The sequence below is a fragment of the Gavia stellata genome, chromosome 30 (genome assembly GCF_030936135.1).
Source record: "Gavia stellata isolate bGavSte3 chromosome 30, bGavSte3.hap2, whole genome shotgun sequence".
NCBI classification, from domain to species: domain Eukaryota; kingdom Metazoa; phylum Chordata; class Aves; order Gaviiformes; family Gaviidae; genus Gavia; species Gavia stellata.
In genome coordinates this window covers 5,002,834-5,024,026 of record NC_082623.1, presented here as the reverse complement: position 1 = coordinate 5,024,026, position 21,193 = coordinate 5,002,834, and the positions used below count along the sequence as shown (strand labels likewise).

The following is a 21,193-nucleotide window of genomic DNA, read 5'->3' as shown; positions in this document are numbered from 1 at the left end:
TAAAGCAAAACAAACCATCACAACTCAGTTTTGACTAAAAAAAAGCTAATGATTTTAATAATCGAGAGGCCCTAGCATGCTGAATAAGACACTGTCTTAGTGAACATGTCTGATACCGTGTAATATACAAGAATCAACTGTGCAAATATAGATAGATCCTGCTACCCCTGTGCACTTGGCAGGTTCTACCACTGGTGTAATTTTTCCCCTTTGGAAGTATACATGGAGGTGACATATACTCAAGTCAGTGTTGTGCAAGAATGAATTAAAATCCAGTATTGTGCTGTAAATTGTAGGGGCTTCTGTATCTTACAGGCCAAAAGAAAAATCTGTTAAGTTAAATGACTGAGCCAGGAGGTAACTCAGTCTTACATCCATGGAACAGAGCGAACCTCTTCCTTCCCCCCCTCCGTCCTGAATTGGTAAGAAAGTTCATTTGCGGGAGTAACTGTTCTCCCATCACCCCTGCCACATACCTGTGCCTTTCAGACACGGGGCCAGTCTGAACGTTACAGTCGTCTTTGCGGTACAGGTGACACTGGCAACTTGTGCTTAGCTTGACGCAGTGTTTTAGGATGTTTTCTTGATTCTGACTTACCCAATCTAATGTGCTTTTGATTGCAGAAAACTTGCATGATTCAGTCATTAAATGTGAGATCATCCTTAACAATAATGCTTAATTGGGTGTTGTTTTATTGCTTGTCTGGGGCTTGGCCACTTCTTTAGCGCTGATACTGTCCAGTGTCGTCCATTACTGCTGGTTTGTCAGGTGAGGCTTCATCTGTATCTGCAAAATTGACATCAGATACTTCATCTGAAGGTACCGATTCTGTTGAGCTCTAAGGGAATGTGCATGAGCTCTCCCAAACACGGATGCTGCTATTTATCACCCACCACACTAGCTTGTTTACTTCGCTGGTCATGGAAGACAGGCCTCCATTTCCAGTGACCTGGACAAGTTTTTTGCCTGTCACACAGTGCTCCTTTTACAAAAGGTGGTTATAAAAGCAACTAGTGTGTGCAGACTGAGGCAATGCGTACGAGAAATCCTTTATCAGTGAGGCTTTTCCCAAGAGCCTGACAGCTGCCTTTGGATGGCAGACCCACTTGTTCCCTGGATTTTAGCCAGGGAACAGTGTAGGGAAGCTTGTGCCATCTGTACTAGGAGGACTTACTCCTCCTAGCTCTGCAGTAGCACAGTAGTGCTTTCACAGCTAGCCTCTTATGTGCTTTTAGTTCCTCAGTGATCCGCAGACCATTCCTCCTTTTTCCCTTGCTTCTCCAACAGAAAAGAAAGCAAACCCGGAGTTGTAGCTGCCAAGGCTATGTGGGCAAGTCAAAGCAGGAAGAGGGGGCAGGAAGCAGCGGCAAAATGAACATTTCCTTGCATTTTGCTGAAGTGCTGCACCCTGGTTACGTATTGGTGCATATGCCACTCTTCCTCTCATTATAAAGCAGGGCTGAGTGCTGGTGCTTTCTTACCTGATGAGGGCTTGGGGTACATCCTGTGGAAAAACAAGAGGAAAGCGTAGAAGGTAAAGGCCAAGCCTCCAAAGATCATCCCACAGACCAGGAAACTGTAGCTGCCCTGATCGTGTATAATCTGCAATTGGAGGGGGAAAAAAAAAAGGGAGCAGATGTGTCATCATAGCACTCAAATACCCAGTTAGCATTCAGTAAGAGCTTTACTATTTGACAGCTCAAGGGTAATGCAGTGCTTTGCCCAGCAGCTGTCCAAAACCAGGACTATGGTTTCTACTTAGAAGTTCCAGTCAGTTTTTTGGCATGCCTTGTCTACACTTACCGAGCCCACCAGTAACTGTAGTACCATCTCTCCAATTCCGGCTCCAGTCACTAACACGGTCGTGGCACAGCCTGCAAAGAAATAGTGCAAGTGATGTTGGCAGGGAACGGGTGAAACAGGCAGCGGGATCAGCCTGTAGCTTCTTTAAATTGCTCCTTCATGGATCTCTCCATACAAGATTTACAAATACTTAATGTACGTTCCCATCTAGTGTTGAGAATGCCTCTTCTAACCTGCGGTAGTGCAGAAAGGTAAAAGTTTAAGCCAGAAAAAACATGTCCTGTTCTGTCACTTGTCTCTGTTGGCTTCTTTCTGGGAAGATTTTTCCTTCTTCTGTATCACTGCCCCAGAGATGGAGGTTGGTAGAGACCTCCTGTAAGAGCTGCCCAAACTCTGGGATTTTCAGTTCGCTGGTAATCTGGATGATGATTTCAAAACTAGCTCCCTGTAAGCCTGTAAAATAGACATTCTGGTCAGTCCCCGAGAGCCCTAAAGCTGCAGGAAATTAAGAACCAGCCTGGATCCCTGCCTGTAAAAGTCATTAGTACAATCAAGCTGGGATTTGTGCAGTCTGGTTTTCTGACTACAAGCTTGACTAAACATTCTCAAAAGTAGATCTTCCTTCCAGGCCTCCTAGGCATCCCTGAAGAGGGAAGGAGTTGCTAGGTGTGATGGCATCTGAGCTCCAGTCCTGAACACCCACCCGCTTTCGCGTGCCCGAATCCCCGCTCACCTTTGTACTGCAGGATGTCCTCAGTATAGGCGAGCATGCTGGGGAACGCGCTGCTGAGAAACAGCCCCAGAGACGCTGTCCCCACAAACAAGAAGACAACGCTGTAGGAGAAAATCAGGAGCAGGAGGAAGGTTATCAGGACTCCAACCTGTGAACAACACCCAGGGAGTCAGTAGGAAGGTAAATGCTGAGTTGCAACAGGCTCTAGATATTTTTTTTTTTTTTTTTTTTTTTTTGTAGAAAATAGTTTGGAAAAGAAAGTAAACTATACTGGAAAATGATCACAATCTCTGAAAAACTCAAGTAACTGGCCAAATAAAATCCATTATCTTTACAGTACAGAATTTGGTCCTTTTTATCATGGGACTTAAAGTGACTATATACATCTGTCTCAACTTCATTAGGTAGAGACTTAAGATCTGAAAAGAGACTTAAGTATCTCAAAAAATACTTTTTCTCTGCAGCTTTAAATACAATAGTACTGCTACTTCCATAATATTTACATGTCTCAATCACTACTAAGTCTTATTCAGCAGGTGCAAGAATTAACTCACTCTCCGTAACTGCTCAGAAACCGTCACAGCAGTACAGCTGAAGAGCCAACTCACTTTCAACAGGCTTGCCCTCGCCTCTGGCTCGCTGTAGCGTCCCAGGCACAGCGAACCCCGCAAGCAGCACGGCCTTAGCCATGGCACTGGGAGTCGGCAGAGGGAGCTCCGCAATACAGCTCCCTTTGGTCTTCTTCATTGTTTAGGCCCTTGCTCTTCCACAAGAACAAGTTGGATTCTAAAGAAATTGAATTCAAACTGCAGTTTGCTATAATGCTGAAATGACTCCGAGAGCTGGTGTATCTTACTACGTACAGCAGTACCAACGAGCAAGCATTGCAGGAAGGGTTCGGTGTCAGTCAAGTGAATTTTTGCCCTTGGATGATACTACTACCGTTGCCTTTAAGGGGAAGCAAGAAGGCTTCCATTCGAGGCTGGAGGCTATTCCCTTTTCTCTCCAAATATCAGCAGCAGCTAATGTCGTCCTGTCCTCAGGTTTTTTAATAGAGCAATCGTGCAGTTCAGACAAGCGATGAAGCCAGTAGTATGCATCAAGGAGATGCACAGGACTGTTCATAGCAGATACCCGAGACAGATCTGCTGATGCTGAGCTTTTCCCGCTCCCATGTAAGTAGTGACGATGTGCTGAAGTAGGACATTACACTCATCTTTAAAAATAATTGCATTTCATTTGGCTGTATCTGTCAGTATCTAAGCTGTTTTTAAAGTGACCAGCAGCAAGGTGCCGAGCCGGCTGCCTCACCTGCCTTCTGTCTGCAGGAAGACATTGGCCTAAAGTCGTCAAAACGTCCCACCGTGAACTGTCACGCCTGTTCTCTCACCACCCTGTTATATATTCTTGGCCTCACAATATTAACTAACTGTGAAACTTGCTACCAAAATAACTTCTGGTTTAAATAAATTGTAAATTAACTGCCTTCTCACTTGCGGTTTTTGTTTGGGTTTTTTTTGTAAGAAGTGTAAATGGGAACAACTCCCTCCCCGTTGTCTGTCACATCCTTACATGCAACTTTCTTACATATCCATAAAGGATTCCTTTTCCTTTCTTCAAGTGAATGTGTTTTATTAGTTTAAGCAACCTTACATCACATTGGTTTCTTTGACAGCTGCTACAGTCTAAATAGAGAATGTACTGAACTATCTGCCTTCCCTTTCCCATGGCTCACGGGGGCATTAATGTCCCTGTAGACGCCAGAGAAGACAGCGTGCAAAGTAAATAAAGTTGGCAGACGCTTTACTAGGTGCTTTCACGAATCTAACGGTAGATTAACTGAGGAGCAAGCTCAGAAAAGCAATGCAATCAAGTTGTAAGTCTTAGCTTCCTCGTGCATCGGAGTCAGCTGCAAACTTGCAGAGACAGCGATGCAAAGAAACGCCTGGTGCAGATCTAACACTTCTGCACATCAAAACCAAAACTAGACAACATCTTGGAGGCACGCAGAAGACAGACATAGTAAAACCAGCCTTACCACATTGATGAAGACCATAGTTGCCGGCTTCATTCGGTAGGACACAGGGATGGAGATGAGCCTGCCCAGCGTGATAAAGCCCCAGAAGAGGCTGGGCAGGTAGCCGGCCACTTTATGTACTACGGAGAGAGGCTCTTCCACTGCATAGCTGTAAACGAAGCCCGAGTACTCTCCCTGCAGGAAAAGCAAAACAGCGTGTCATGGTTGATGTGATGACTTACAGGCTTTGCAACTTTAACTTCAACCTGTCCCTCAATTATTCACAGTATCGTGATAGTGCTGGAGAGCCCACCTATGGATCTGCTACCAAACCTCAATGAACCTTGTTCCCAAGGGTTTGCAGCTGGAGACAGGCTTCCACCAGAAGTAGAACACAGGACTTAAGCTCTCCTAAAAGGGCAAGACTTAACAGCATTACTGGGTAAAATGCATGCTAAGCTTTTCTCCGTAGAGATGCTCTCTTCCCTAGGGGCTGTCTTGTCCTTTTGGAATTGCATACTTGCAAAACGCATCACATTAAGAACCTGGAGCTGATCACCCTTGAAGATGGAGGCCCTGGAAAGTTCCCGTATCTGACAGCTGCTTTGTGTGACCCCGCTCATCTTTCAGGACCCTATGTCATGCCAGACCCAGCAGCATTTTACCATGAGAGGACCGAGACAAAACCGTTGAAAGAGAAAGAACAGCAACTCGCCAGCCAAGAGTGAGCCTTCCTCGCCCGGACAGAAGTGCTACACACGGCAAACCCCGTGTGACTGCGCCGGCCAGGGATGTGCTGCCAGGCCACTACAGAGAGACTGCACCATCCCCGCAGGTTCTCGTCTTGGATTTTGAGGGCTCAGGAGACCCGTCAAACAAAGAGCCACCATTTCTTATGAAATAAAACGAAGTTGTTCTTGCCTCTTGGCCGAAGTGAGAAGAGACCTCCACTGCGTACAAGTAGACAACATCACAACTCCAGCTCTAAACTGGCTAGGTTAGTAGCAGCAGCAATCTAGCAGCAACAACACAGAGCCTAGGAGAAGCCACAAAACCCTCCCAAGAAGTGGGGCACATATCAGCCTGACTATGATTACCTTTGAACGAGCTACCTTGGGAACCAGACTGCTGCACGGCAGACCCTCAGGTCCAGCCCGCTGCATGCAGAGGACATGTGCTGGGTTTGGGCTGTTACAAGTGATTTGGAAGGAAGAAAGCCATATAGCTTTGCTCAGACAAGATCCCTCTATCAGCTGAACTCACCACAATCCCATCAGTCATGAAGAGAACAAGAGCCCCAGTGATGTGGACTGCGAAGTAGGTGTAAGAAGCCCCTCTGAAGTTTTTGCTTTGGCAGCAGCTAAATAAGTCATCATGACCTGGTGAAAAACAATGCAAAGCAAACTTAGCTGGAACGTCCCCCCTGGGGCTGGGTGGTTGCCAGCCCGCAATGGGGATTTGTTTTGCGCTCAGCTGCAAGACAGAGATTCATAGAGGACGGTGAACAACGTGGAGCACTGCTAACCTCTGCTGGCACCACCTCTTTCTTTACCTACCTACAAACTTTCAGAAGGAAGACAAATATGCTTATGGGCTGCTGTCCACAGACTGGGATCCTAGCTCTCCAGGATACTTGCTGCTTCTCTTAGTGTAGCTGCTTGTGCTCCTCTTCCTATTTAGGAGCAACACATTGCTGGCCCCGCTCTTACAGTCGATAGAAACAAGCCCATTCGACCACAGCACTTGTGCTCAGAGCCCCTCAGCTTTGGTACCACCACACAGGAAAGTCCTGCCCAGGATAGCCCACGTGCCTCAGATAACAATATTTAACCAAACCAGCCAACTTTGGGAAAGAAGGTGAGAAACACACAGCTCGTGTTGCCTCCTCTGAATAGAGCAGCGGGAGCCACAGCCTGCCAAAGCTGGGGGTCAGGACCCCAGGAATTCCCGACTGTCCCGTCCTCATGCTTCTACCACACGACTCTGGGGCGTGCAAAGGGCTGCCGTTCAGGTACCGGCACTTGGAGTCCTGTGCAGGTGAGACAGTTGCTCCTGCACGACAAAGATGGAACTCTCACTAATTCTATGGGGAAGGAGGGATTTTGCCAGCATAGACCTGCCTGACAAAGATCACAGCAGTCAGCGTACAGCCTTCCTGCTTCTCTAAGGATTAGTCTCAACTGCATTTAAGAGGAAGACAGAGATGCGAAGAACATGAAGCTCCAGTGGGTTGTATGAAAATGGGCAGCTGGGTTGAGGAAAGAAACCATCAGTGTCTCAGCTAAGGGAAATGCCATCAGATGAGCACAACCTTATCAGACACCAGAGAACCCACTACCTTAGGGACTCCTATGATCATTCCCTGCAGCTCCTCATCACATCTCTAAGTGCCTCTGCCTTCAAGTATTCCCCCAAATTTCCTTTTATTGTTCAGGTAAAGCCACCTCTTCTGTAATAACACTAAACGCTCCTCTGATAACCCTAAAAACCGATTACTTCCGAGATTCGCTATTTAGCTGAAGAATTCACTTTGATACGTTTCTCTTGGGTAGCAAAGAACAATGTTACTATTGTCCCCAAAACAGGGTGTAGGCACAAGTTCAAGAGCAAACTATTGCTGGAGTTTAACTTTTCCCCTCAAACAAGGGTGCTGTCCTTACTCCTTTCAGATGTATAAAAATCAGTGTTCTGCAGCACGATGATCACTTTTACACTGAACAGTCAGCAGAGCCAGCTCAAAACCTGACTGAAAACCAGAAGGAAACAAAGGGGCACAACTTTCACGTGTGCTTAAACAACTTGGGAGCCCAGATTTAGTTGTAGGGCAGCTTGGAGCACAGCAGCCTGGAGTCCCAAAGGCAGGATATTAATCTCTGTTCAGGGGTTATGGTCCCATCAAATTCAAGGGCAATTGGGCACCAAATTGTCCGTTTAGGTACTTCGGGATTACATTCACATGTACGTTTTGGAAAGTTTCCTCCTTAGACAATAGTGATGGATCTCACTTGTTAAACTCAACGGAGACACTCACAAATACGGCTTTTTCTCCCCCTGCTCACCCCCGTTCCTCCAAACCCATAAGAGAGCTGCCCCCAGCTCACCTCCTGCTGCGTGGGGTCTCTGCACAGCGGTGGAGAGATCGTCCTTCTCCGTGGGCCGCGTTTCCAACGCCAGCTCATCGGCCGACAGCAGCGGGTGGCTGCTGCTGTTGAAGCACGGCACCATCCGCTCCTTGTAGAGCAAGAAAAACACCGCGATGGGGACCGGCAGCTGGGGAGGAACAGAGAGGGGCAGGTAAGCGTGACAAGCCTCGCACCAAATACAGTCCAGTTCCCCAGTCGTGAGGGCCTTTTAGGAAGCTGCACTCGGCAACTGCAATAGATGTGCCTGAATTAACCTCCAAGAGCAAGGGCAGAGGCTGGCAGGGGGGTAAGGAGCCTCTGCAGGGGGGACGGAGGCTTGTTAGGAGAGCTAGTACGGGGGGGGACCAAAAACTCCCAATCCAGAGGGTGGCCAGGGCATCTCCTGCCAGTCCCTTTGGGATGCCAGGTGGGCTGGGGGACAGGGACATTGTAACAGAAGGCACCTAAATACAAACCTCGTGAAGCACCATACCCATCCTTCAAAACAGAAATGTTCTGGTTTCCAAGCATTTGGCCACTTCTTCCCAAAGAATAATAATTTAAAAAGTAGCATTTGCCTATGGAGAGCAGAACAGTTTTAACAGGAGACCTTCCGTGGCTGAAATTCTTTGCGAGGGAAGAACAAGCTGCTCCAAGACCTGCTTTACGGAGGCTGCATTACTCCAGCCGTTAGCAGAGGTTGCTCAGCATCTTGTAAGAGATGAGCTCGTGGTTCCCAGGCCAACGATCACAGCACTGCTACAGGCGAGTGGCTTCAGACAGCCCCGTGGTACAGCCTCTGCTGAGGGACACGGGTCTAAAGAGCAATGAGCCTCCAGCCGTTGCCCTCTCGGCTGTCGCTGCCTTAGAGACCCCCTGCACATCCAGGGATGCTGCTGCACTGGCTGTTCTCCCGGCACAGTCCCACCAGCACCGTTCCCTGCAGTCAGGGCTTTCCGCCTGGTGCCAACGCACCCAAGGACAGTGGGCTCGTACCTGCCCACTGGACCCATCAGACAGCCGCCGCAGTGGCAGCTCCCCTGGCACCGTGCTCCCTCGCCGCCACGTGCCTGGGGACGAGCCTACTCCCTGTGCACAGCCACAACTCGGTGGTGACTAAGCCCGGAGGGACTTGCGATTTTTTTTTTGGAGAAAAACCAGAGGGAAGCAAATGAAGCTGGGTCTGCCCCTCGCCAGCCCTCCCTTCTCCTCCTGCCGCAACCAAGTGGTGTTTATTCTGCAACAAACTGGGGGAGAAAGCCAGGAAATCCTAAGTGACAGCTCATTCTCCAGCCGCTGAGCGCTTGTTTTCTACATGTCTGTGAGCAAGTGTGAGCTCTAGCTCCACATTTCCTGCCTTTTGTTGGCTCGTGGCATGATTTAAATGTATGGAGAATTCCCACCCACCCCCCCACCCCTCTTGCCTGAATTCATTTATGAGGACTTCATTGTTCTGGGAACAATGGGAATAGGAACAGTTAGTTCGGTCCCATGGAAGAAAAACGCATTTGCTTGATAGTTCTAATCCTTCCGGAGGTCAGGACCAGATTTTATTCTTCTAAATTGCAGATTTTGCAAAAAAAGACCCATGCAGAGGGACTGGCCGCACAGATAACGTCTCTGGGCGCTTCCAGCCTTAAGGAACACTTGGTGCCAATGCAGAAAAGGGCCCCAGCTCCGGACTCCATTGATTCCCACTCAAACCGTAGGCATGTCCCTCTTCCCTAGATCCTCATCTCCAAAGCAGGCAGGTCCCTTTCACTTTATCCAGCCTGTACCACCCTGAGGCTGGCAGTGCCTCTGGTGCACGAGCGCTCTGACCCCATCAGCCACGTGCTGCTTGCCAGAGCTGGCTGTTCCTGGTGGGAAATGCCCAAAAGCTGGAGACTCACCCACAGTCAAGCACAGCCCTCACCCACGGGCTGTCACCACGCCAAAGCAAGCTCAGGAAAGTAGGGAAAAGTAAAGGATCAAGCTCAAGAGAAAGCAGGTTCCCAGGACTCCATCCTGACCCTGTGTCCTGCACGCTGGCTAGCAAATCGCCTGGGGGACGGTCACCCATGGCCACCTGGCCCACAGGAGGGGCCAGCCATAAATCCGGGCTGTGTACAGGGCATCCACGAAAACAGTTCAGTTATTACAGGAGCAGATGGAGAGGAGCAAACAGAGCTGAACACCAGAGCCCTGCCAGGGCACATTTCACCGAGCAAAGGGACAAATCCATCCCAGAGGAGCAGCCCACCCTGACCACAGGACAAGGACAGCTTGAGAACCGTCCCTTCCACTGCCCACATGAACACAGCTGCTGCCACGAGCTGCTGGGCAGGCGCTGAGCCCCTCTCCCCATCTGCAGGGAGAGATCGGGTGGCGATGATGAGGCTCACTGGCCCCTGGAGCCAGGACACGTGCCAAGACTCACAGCGGCAGGGCCACCGTGCTTACGGCAGGACCTTGCTACTCAGCTCCTACAGCAGCTTCGGTTTTCTTTGGGCTACCCCTCAGCTGCCTGGGCTGCTCGGCACGAGGCAAAGAGCTATCAAAGCCTTCCCAACCCTGCAGGGAGCCCTAACAGCGAGAACCAGAGATGAGCTGCAGACACAGCCCCTCAAATAAAGACACTGGTCCTCAAAGCACCACCTTGCCCCGCAGAGCCGGTGCACCCTCCCCGCAGCATGATCACACCAAGCTGGACACCTCCAGTCCCCATCTCCCGCCAGCCCTCCCCCCCGAGCGGGCAGAGGTTTTGGCACGATAACCATTTGCTCATGAGCTTTCTTCCCAGGGCAACTCTGCTTCGCCTTTTTCGGCGGAAGGCTCTTCTTTTTTCCAAGGAGGAGAGGGGCATCCGAGCATCCCGCTGGGAGCCTGCACGGGCTGAAGGGCAAAGCAGGCAGCAAGAGCCCCACTGCCTGCACCCGGCGCTCCAGCTCCGCTCGCCGAATCGCCAGGGATGTTCCCCTCCCCCTGGCAGCTTTTAACGATTATTATAAACTCAAAAAGTTGCCGCATCACGCAGTTAAGTGTGGGTATAATCCAGGCTCCTTCCCTCCCGTTTCTATTTCGGTCTCTCCCCCCAGGAGCACGGGACCGTTCCCTGCTATTGTATCCAGGCTACTTTTAAGCAACCTAAGCACAATGGAGTGTCCCGCACTTCCCCTGGGAAACCACCTTCCGGACAAACACATCCCTCTCGGAGGAACATTTTCCTGATTTCCAGCCCCTTGGAACGGGCTGGATGATGAAATTTCCGTTCTGTGGGAAACCGAATTTTAAAATATGTTTTTGTTCCAAATCTGGATGGAAAGCCAAAATTTTCCTCTTAGAATGAAAAATTTTGGCTGGGAGTCATCCAAGCACTTCATTTTGATGATGTTGAACCATTTAATTTTACTAAAGCAAAACCATTTTGCTTCAGTAACATTGAAACAACTATTCTGTCAGCTTTACACATTGCATTTATGCCAAAGTCAAATTGAGACATTTCCACTTTAAACAAAGCAAGAAATTTAAATGAATCATTCCAGCTTGTGTCTTGTCAGAATACACACAGCCCTGTGAAAGCTGGGATGGAAATGTGTTTTTGACCATTTTATAACAAAGTTGCTGGTCTTGGTTTCCATTTCTACAGCTTACTCATTTCATCCACTTCCCTGGGGTTTTAAATACCAATTATCATCATCTTTCTCTGACGGTTACACCTTAAAGAAGGGTCAGCAGTTTTGGAGCTGAGCTGCTCTCAGTATCTCCAGCCAGTGGGTTGGGTTATTTAGTTTAAACAAGGGACAAGTCAGCTCCCTCAGCGGGGCTTTGGGAAAGACAATAACAGCTCGGCTTTGGCAAGGGAACGCACTCAAGAGCTGCGTGCGCAGCGTACGTCCAACTCCCCGCTCCTCTTATGTTTGTTACCTAACCCTCATCCCCAAAACCCAGCAGTCTCCCGGCGCCCCGGGACTCCCTGCTGTGCTCCGCGTGATCCTACGTGATCTGTGCACACGCGTGCAAACCACCCGCACGTGCAAACAGCACTTGAGCGTGCAGCGATGCACAAGCCCAACTCATGACCTGCCACACATCAGCTGCTGGGCACAGAGGGACTCAGCTCAGGGTCCCATTCTGCTCCCAAAATGTCCATGGGACAATGCTAGGAACAGAGAGGGCTCTGGCAACCACCCTCCCATCCGTGCTCCAGACATCCGACACACCGTTGTATTCAAAGCGGATATTAAATGCTGCCTTCAAAACTAAATTAGGTCGCTCAGGATTGACTGGCAAAATAGATAACGCTCTTGTGTAATTAAAAGCACATTTCCCATGGCATACGCAGAGTCAGAGGTAATTAAAGCTGGCTTCTCCTCCTAGGCAGAGAGCATCCTTTTTGGTACTTCTGCAAAGAAACTCATTACGGCACCTGCCCAGCTATTTCGGTTGCCTGTTCTTCTGCTCGCATCAGTGAGCTGTGTGGGCCTCGGTCTAATAAAAGCCCCTGGATTAGGCGCGCTGGGTTACGTTTTAGTTATTCAGGCCAAGAGCACAAAGAAACCTGTTCCCTTCGCCTAGAGCAGATGGAGCGGTGGAAGATCAAGGGCTGCTCGTTGGCCTGGGACAGGGAGAAGGAGCACCAGCACATCCTTAGGTTTTGGCAGAAGGGCAATGGCTAAACTTGCCCAGGGAAGGGCAGCAGGTACCGGGGCTGCAGGGCAGACAGGGAGAGGTCCTTCTGGCAGGATCGCCCTTCACTTCTACACGGGAGGTCTCCAGCTGAGCGAAACGGGCACCAGCTTGGCAACCCCTGCCCTGGCACGCTCTTTATCACCAGAGCGCCTCATGGCAAGGACTACACAGGCTGGGCTCTGCTCTGGTCACAGGGGGGGCCCCGGGACCCCTGCCAGCAGGAGTTACCCTGCACGGAGCCCTAACCGGGCGCTCCACAGGTTCTGAGCAGAGCTGCCCTCGGCATCAATCCCGGCACGAACAGCACCACTCAGCAGAGCCAACGCTCACTGCAACAACACGCTCTGCTCTTATCACTCCAGATCTACACAGACAATTGCACACACGCTCGCAGGGCTCCTGCCGCCAGAGAAATGACAGCAGCAGCTCAGCTAGCTCTGCTGCAGAGGGACAGGGGATGGGCACGACGGTGGCCACAGCCCAGCGAGGCTGTGCAAGGACCAGCTGTCTTTAGCCAAGCTGGGATTCAGGTATTAACTGGGGGGTAAAGAACAGAGCTGCATTTCAGACAGCCCATAGCTTGCAGGTGAGAGCAGCTTGCTGGAGATCAGCTTTGGGACTGAGCAGGGCAGAGAAAGAAGACAGGCACTAAACCCCATCTCTCACATAGGAAGGGCCACAGGGCTTTAACATCTGCTGCAAATCACCAGGGAAACACAAATAATGTGCAGAGATGCCCCAATCAAGCTTTCAGCCCCAGTAACTCAGTTCATTGATTGGCACTTCTCTATGAATAAAGAGGCTGCAAATTGCCCTCACCACCAAGCCACCCCCATGCCACCGAGCTCCTCTCCAGACTGACCACGGAGGAAGACCTTGCAGTTCTGAACGTAGTTAACTGGTATAACTCCTGCCCAGGGGGATGCTGGAGGTACAACCTGCTTCCAGAGAGATCAGACAAATCCCCGCAGGACAATACGTCAACTCTATCACATCTGACGGTGCAGTGACTGCTGGCTCAGCTTTGCGGGGTCCTGCCCTCCTGCCTCAGGCACCTGCTCCTGGCCAGGAAACTGGGCACTTGACAAAAACCAAACCCTTGCTGTGGACCAGCACAACAATCCTCACACCTCCTTCCATCACTGGGACCACCTGACAGGTGCCAACACCCCCCAAACAGGCGCCAACACCCCCCCAAACACCACAGCCATCTGTAAAGCCGAGAAGCAGGGATGTTCTCAGCAATAGCTTAGACCACTCCGGCTGCAACACTTACATTGATAAGGGCCATGATCCAGAAGGCGTAGGAAACACGCGTGACCACCATGCCTTTCATCGGCAGGTCGTAGTGAGACAGGTTGCCTGGATGGTGCGGGACGAGGGACTTGCGGATGTGAGGGAGGTTGCTGGAGGCATTGGCCGTGGAGTTTGAGAGGATGCAGTTGGTGTCCGAGAGGAAGGGATCAGCTATCAGTGGGCTTAGCAGCGCCCCAAAGCCCACGAAGAAATGAAGGGCCTGCAAGAGATGAGACACGCAAGTAGAGAGGGGGGTTTACTGCTCTTCGCTGCAGGGAGGCTGGCTGAGCCCCTCACTCCTCTTCCTCAGAGGAGGAAGCACAGCCAGAGGGGAGACACAGGCTCCGCGCTCACCTGCAGGAAGATGGCAGAGTCCTTCTGGTAGATCTTCACCAGCTGCATGTTGGAGATTGTGTCGATGCAACCCATGGCCAGTCCTGCCACAGCCATGACCACAGCCAGGACCACCACATTGTGGCACAGCGGGATGATGGCAAAGACCAAGGAGATTGCCAGTGACGAGGCAAAGAGTGCAAACAAGGACTGAGCCAACCTGAGACAGGGAAAGAGGAAAGACAGGACAGAATTACTACCATGAAAGCAGTATCCACACCACAGCCTGGTCTCCTGTTTTCAGCCCCAGGTCAGTCGGTGGTGTAGGCATTAGCAGGAGATGCACACACAGGCTGTAGCTCCAACTAATGCAGCTCCAGAACATCTTACTCTTCTGAAAAGACAAAGGAGATGCTACACGTCCTGCACCCCCATGCCTCCACGTCACAGCCATAGCCGTAGCCAGCCTAGGGCACTGCCTTCTCCTGCGTGGAGGGTGATGCCTTGGAGAGGCAGATCTTCCCCCCCAGCTTTCGTGGAGAAGAGTAACCACCCATTCAAACCCACGTTCTGCACATTTCGATGCAGAGTAAGGCCCGAGAACCTTCCCTTGTTAACTGGGCAGATCTGAGAATGGAAAGGGACATGGGCACGTGCAGGCAAAGCTACATCATGACTTCTGAGTGGCTCCAGGGCATTTCTCATGCTGGGCTGTATTGCACGAGTAGGCTGAGCAGGCACGAGAGTTGCTGGGCAATCCCAGTTCCCGGCAGGGAGAGAGCTGCTGGCATCCACTTCACCGCATCATCCCAGACCTGCCTGCACGTGCTGTCCTGCCTCACAGGGAGCACTGGGGAGCTGCTGCAGTTCCCTTTCCCTGCTCTGTTCTGGCAGCATCGTCCCTTCCCCCAGCACGACGGGGCGGGATGCAGCACTGCTGTCATTGCCGGTGCAGGCAGCCACTTCCCAACCCACGCAGTCCATTGGAGAAGCCCAAGGGACCTGTGTGGTAGAGGTAAAGCTGATGCATTACATCTCGAGCCTGGCAGCAGCACAGGCAGGCCTGCCTGGCTGAGCGGGGAGGCTGCTCGGTGCGAGCCGGGCGCTAGCCAGCTCGCTGGAGAACGGCGCCCAGGCTGGCACTGCGCTGCTCCGGAGCTGCCAAGTCGAAAGGCAGGAAGGAAGGAAGGAAACAGGGACCAGACAGCAAAGCACTGAAACCAGCAGAAAGATGGGACTATAAAGTCACAACAGAGAATAGGTAGCACAGGCACATCACCTCCGCACCCTGGGCTCCCAAACCCTGGCAGAAACCCGTTGCAATGGCCAGCAGTGAGTTGCTAATTAGCAATTGGGGTCTGCTGCTGGGGGATGTGGGGCACAGCCATCTGTCCACAGCAAAGGACTGGCAATGCACAGGTATGTCCCCAGTATGGACATGCAAGCAGCGAGCGAAACACCTACAGCTCGCTCCTGCAGGCTGTCCGCACCCCGGATCTGCTTCACGCTCTGCCCGAAGAGGGAGGAGAAGGCTACGAGGAGGCACCAGCCGGAGCTGCAGCAGAAAGCCTCCGTGGCTGCCGGGCACCGCGCTACCAGTCCTCCTGCCCTGACTGCTCGTCCAGAACGGCCTGGCCTTGGGCATGTCACTGCGTTTCTGTGCGGCCCTCATTCATCTGCAAACCCAGAGCGATTTGGCCTTCCACATCCTGCTTGTTGCTTACACTGCACTCCAAGAGCACCGAGGAGAAAAACGGGCCAAGGACACGTCTCCTTTATTCTCCTGCCCAGTGGCACAAACCTGGCTGCACCAGCGCCTCGGTGTGCTCCCATCTCCCAGCCCAGCCTCACTCACCCAGCAGCCAGACCACGTTGGAGGAGCCAGTGTTTGGCAAAGCCGTAACTACTGATTTTCCTCTGACAGCAAAACGGGGAGCCAGCACGAGACTTCTGGGGGATGGAGGGAGCAAAGCGAGATATGCACAGCCACAGCAGGAAAAACAACTAGCAAATGAGAGAGAAGCAGCTTTGAGCCTGGAGAGACGAGGCAGCACTCTCCAGGGTACAGCAGGAGCCCAGCAGAAGGGCCAGAGGCACCAGCAGCTGGTGAATCCGCGGCTGGGAGCGACGGGGCAATGCAGATCGAGACATCCCAGAAACGCCTCTTCTCTTCTGCAGCCCTAGCAAAACAACCGCAGCACCACTTGTGCTTGGCTAGGGAGCACGTTCATTCCTAGAGTTAAACATTAATTGCAGGTGATGTTACATCCCTTAAAAAGCATTAAAAAAAGATCACCTCACCTGTCCCCAATGAGCAAAAATTCCCGCCTCCAGCCATAAGATGTTAACAAGACAATTGCACCCCCCCTGCAAACACCAGCAGCCCACAGCCCAGGGTGGCACGCAGCCCTGCTGCCCCCTTCCCTGGCTCTGGCATTAGGGGGGACCAAGAAATTGCTGGCTTCCCATGCCAGAGCCCCAAGATGTAGTCGACGGGCACTGCTCAGCACCCAGGGAGGCACTGAACCACCAGCTGGGGGGTTTCTTTAGCAACAAATCTCTTTGAGAGCATCCTTAAATGAAGTACCCCATGGCTTTCAGAGGGGGTCTGAAGCCCGTGTCTTGATGATGCGAAACCAACGCACCCCTCCGAAGGGCTTAAAAAGCAACCCTGATGTTACACCATGGTCCAGTTTCTGATGTTGCTGCCCTCCCCATCACTAACCGGTCCCCATGGCCCCGGCTGAGCGGATGCACAGCACAGCTCTGTACCAGCTGTGGCTGCGCCCAGGACAGGCTCCGCTTCAGCAGCGCACAAAACGAGTCTTGTAATGTCACGGACTCTATCAGGACCACCCAGAGCATGTCCTGGCTCCATCACAAGGTTTGAGGGAAGGTCTGCAGCTCCCCCCGAAAGGCTTAGGCTGATCTCTATAGGATTAGGATGGTTAATGCTATCCTGTAGTCACAGACAGCAAGTATATAAACCCCCACCTCGGTGTTCCTGTTGCAGCGGGCACTTTTCAACTTCAAGTATGTTTTTCCTCACCCCAGGGAGCATTTTCTAAGTCCCTCACATCAAGAAGAAAAATGATAATCAGGCTAATTCAGACTTGCAAAACTGGTAATTAAAACCCCAAAGCCCTAAGGGGACAAGGTGAGGACACAGAGGAAGAAGGCAGCATGGATTATCCCACATCTGCCTTCAGGTACCCTCCTCTCCAGCAAGAAGCACCGGCCAGGCTTGGGGAGCATTGCCTCCCCCAAGGAGCTCATGCTCAAGTCACCGTGCTCTCTGCTCTCAGCAACAAAGGCTTTACTTTCCTTTGTGGTGAGAAGTGTCCTCTGCACCAGCCACATGCTTGAACAGAACCTTCAGAAGACGGGAGTCTGAAGGGCAGGGAGAGAACAGGGTCATCCACTCTCAACTGACGTGCTGTGACGTGCACGGGGGTAAAGATGAAAGACGGGTAAAAGGGTCCCATCTCATCAGCCCTCCAGGTCCTGGTGTGGATCACTCCGAGCAGAGCCTGCTCAGGGCTCCAACAGACCTATCAGCCCCCTCCTCTCCTCTGCTAACACCAGCAGGACTAGCTCAGGGCTGGCAGCAAAAGCAAAAAATACAGGAGGACACAAAAATGCAGTTTCTGAATAGGAAAAAAGAAAAACAAACCGGGGCGTGGGCTCTCAGTTACGCTGGTGCTTCTGTCACAAACGTGTAGCACAGCAGCACAGAGGGAGTGTGACTTCAACTTCACAATGCAAGCTTAAAATCCAACAAAACGGGAAAGGAAAAGGGGAAGGCAAGGGAAGCAAGGGGGAGAGCAGTGGGGGATGCAGGTGCAGAGAGCTCACCCCTGGAGTTTGCACTGCCAGGCGCTCAGGGGTGGATTTATGGACAAGCTCACCTCCCACTTGGGCTTCTGAGTCAAGGCAGGGTTGAGTCCTCTCAGCACCCCCACCCCAACACTGCGGGCTGGATTTGCAATCTCACAACACGTCAGGCACTTCTGAGAATCCAGTCCAGGTAATACCAGGAAACAAGAGTCTTCAGTGTGCTTCACGCAAAGGTGCGCAGGGCTCCTCACGGAGGGCATCAGCTGCTGCCAGGGCTGTCTTTGCTCAAGGAACCTCTACCAACACCATGGCAGCACTAGGGTTTGAGCCAGGGCACGCACTCCACCTAAAGCCCAACCCCACTCATGCAAATACCCTGTAAAAAGCTGTATTCTTCTGAAGCAGAGCTCGTAATTACAAGCCAGCAAACCCCCAGCATGAGTTACCAGAGAGCAGCAGCCTGTCATGAACCTGTGTGAGCTTAAACAATGTGCCTTAAAGCTACATGGGGAGCTGCTCTTCCCGCAGCTCTGGCTTTGCGCCTCCTGACAAGCCAGGGAAGGGACCATGTAGCCAACCCGGGTCTCCGGTGCAGGGCACCCCAGGCAAGAATTGCGTTTCTACATCACTCAGGGAACCTCGCAATAGCAAACTTTCTTCTTCCTTGAAGTCTCGCACGAGAGGGAATTCCGGAGCTAGTTCTGGCAGTCCAGGCTCGCGCTGAGTTACCGAAGGGACGGATGCCATCATTATGTTCTGTCCTCCCAGTGCTCCAGGACTCCAGCTGGGCCGAGAGAGCAGAGACCCAGCCTTCAGCAGCTTCTCCGGAGAGGAACCAAACCATTATTTAGGTCCCACCACCCACTTCTGCTGCAGAATCCAGTAACAGCACTGCTTTCCCTCCCAAGTCCATCACTGAGAGCGGACAGCTCAGACCAATACATAGTTTAATCGAAAGCAAGCAACAAAGTCTATGTTCCTCAGGCATTAGAAATTAAACGCAGCTTGCAGTCAGACCTTGGCTCAGCTGGCTTGCAGGCAGGCGATGCTTTGGGATCCTCTATGAGCAGCTCTCCATCTCCTAACCAGAAAAAACGACCTGTCCAGTGCTCCTCCCTGCCTGGCACCAGGGCCAGCATAATTTGGTTTATAAGCCTGCGGTGTGACCCAGAAGTAGAAATCCTTAGCAGGACAGCTCGATCTGTCCGTCCCTGAAGAGGGGATACTACAGGAGCTCTCAAGAGTCTGAACAGTTAACCTGCTCATCCAAACCCACACGTTTGCACGCCACACTGCACCGAGTAACCCCCCACAATGCTCACAAGATACAACTATCCGAAACATGCCCTCCTGCCTGGCAGGGCTGCCGCTCCTCAGTGGGGCTCACAGACGCTTTGCGAAAGCCCGTTGCTCTAAGAGGCTGCGATCACAAACACATCCTGGTTCGTAACCACAGCGAGCAACAAACACACTCTTTTCCCCAATGTGCTGCTGCAAATTTAAAAGTTTGGAGTCTCTGAGCACAAAACCCCAACGGGGTCTGTGTAACCCACCAGCCAAGGGCAGGAGCTCGGGTAGGAAGCTGACAGCGGGAAACAATTCTGCATTTTCCTTCGCTGCTCCTTCAAACATATGCGAAGCAGACTGGGGGCTGGCAAAGGCACTGCCTGCTGACCCAGCAGTCTCAGATCCACGTCCGACCCTGGGCAGAGTTCCCACGTGCCATCCCCATTCCTGTGCACCCCACCTCACACCTCCTCTCCCAGCAGAGCCCCCCAGAGAGCAGCTCCTGCTGCTCCGTGAAGCCTTTGCCTCTGTCCGGACAGGGGCACCAGGACAGTTCAGTGTACCGGGACGGCAGTTTAACAGGTGCTCTGATGCCATCTTCGTTAGCCACAATTCACAAGGCAAGAGTTTAACAAAACATTTTTAACTGGGCATTTTAAAGCAGCAAAGGATTTGTGCAAAATTCTCTCATATAGATGTTAAACATACATATGTATGATGTGTATATCAGACGCACACGGAGCTGACACGTTACATCACTGCCTGAAGAGCTAGCGACAATGTAAATAACCAGCTGATTCTCAGCAGAGCATAGCTGTTGTTGAGCCTCAAATCAAATGCCCGTTTGGCAATCTTTTGGGTTGAGCCATCGCGCATTATTTATTTTAAACACATCCTGGACAGAAGGCTCAGTGCCAATCCCCGCTCGGCTGCACCCGGGTCTCTCGCTGGCCCACGAAGCGCCCTGCTGTCCCCGGCCACCCCGCGCGGCTGGGGCACTGCCTCTGCCCCCCGCAGCACCGACACCACGAGGACCGCTCCCGCCTTTGCCCAAACTCCTGAGGAGCACGACAACGCCTCGATTTCTGACACCGAGGTTACGGAAACGGGCTTCCAATAATATCTTTGTGACAAACAATCGGGTTAAGGAAGATACTCTCCAGGAAGTTCTGGCTGTAACTTCACGCTAAGGCTACCCCTGTCCTGAGCTCCAGGGGACCGGGCACCTTCTCTCCAGGGGCACGAAACCCTGCAGAAGAGGGGAGCAGCAGCTCCCGCCCCGCACCTCCCGGGGAGCCCCCCGGCCCTGCGAGCCGCTCGGGCGAGAGGGCTGCGGACCCTCCGGGACACGCGGGGAGCGTGGGTTTTCCCACGCGGACCGCAGCCACGCGAACCCGGCGGGGGAAGGCGGGAGGGAGGCGAAGCCCGGGGCGGGGGGGGGGGGGGGCTGCCGCTGCCCGCCCCCGGCCCGGGAGGAACGCGGGGCGGGGGGCTGCGGAGAGCTAAGCCCACCCGCGGGAGGTGCGATGAGTTTGCCGGGCGCCTTACGTCCTCTTGAAGACCCCTCCGAGGCAGCTGCCGAGCAGGAGGCAGAACTGCTGGGAGAAGAAGACCCAGGTGATCTGGGAGAGGGAGCTCTGGGTCTGGCAGCGCAGGTCCAGCAGCGTGGGCCCCAGGAAGGCGATGCAGAGGCCGAAGCTGAAGAAGACGCTCCAGTAGGTGAGGGTGGGCTGCAGGTTCCTCCGGAACCGCGCCGACACCCGCTCGTCCCACCACATCCTGGGCGGCGGCGCGGGGCGGCCACGGCGATGCGGCTCCCGCGCCGCCCGGCCCCGCTCGCTGCCCCGGCCCCGCTGCCGCCCCGCTCCTCCTTTGCAGGATGTGGCTCCGGAGCCCGCGGCGCCGCGCCGGGCGCTGGCTCCGCCTCCGGGGCCGGGGGCCGCCGCCGCCTCCCGGGGCCGGGGCTGCGCGGGGCCGGGGCGGAGCCCCGCGCCATCCCCCGCCGCCGCCCCGGCGGAGCGCGCTTCAGCGCATCCCTCCGGGGGCCGAAAGGAGCGCCCCCCCGCACCCCCGCGGGGTGGGCATCATCCTGC

At 52.8% G+C, this 21,193-nt stretch overlaps 1 protein-coding gene across 1 annotated transcript; it reads right to left on the bottom strand.

Annotated features, from left to right (window-relative positions):
* Nucleotides 1–695: 695 nt before the first annotated feature.
* On the bottom strand, nt 696–20,893 carry MFSD4A (major facilitator superfamily domain containing 4A). Its single transcript, XM_059831211.1, has 10 exons — nt 20,649–20,893; nt 13,998–14,196; nt 13,624–13,863; nt 7,656–7,824; nt 5,818–5,933; nt 4,576–4,749; nt 2,538–2,685; nt 1,805–1,875; nt 1,483–1,603; nt 696–787 (listed from the first exon to the last, which is right to left on the bottom strand). Exons 1-10 carry the CDS (start codon nt 20,876–20,878, stop codon nt 723–725), a joined length of 1,533 nt encoding a protein of 510 aa, XP_059687194.1. The 5' UTR covers nt 20,879–20,893; the 3' UTR covers nt 696–722.
* Nucleotides 20,894–21,193: the final 300 nt, after the last annotated feature.

Bases quoted from the DNA above. Each gene is read 5' to 3' on its own strand.
- MFSD4A (XM_059831211.1), bottom strand. From the start codon at position 20,878: ATGTGGTGGGACGAGCGGGTGTCGGCGCGGTTCCGGAGGAACCTGCAG. The intron at 7,825-13,623 runs GTAAGTGTTGCA...GTTCCTCCCCAG, and splicing joins GGATCATGGCCCTTATCAAT to CTGCCGGTCCCCATCGCGGT. The intron at 1,604-1,804 runs GTAAGTGTAGAC...CTCCAATTGCAG, and splicing joins TACAGTTACTGGTGGGCTCG to ATTATACACGATCAGGGCAG.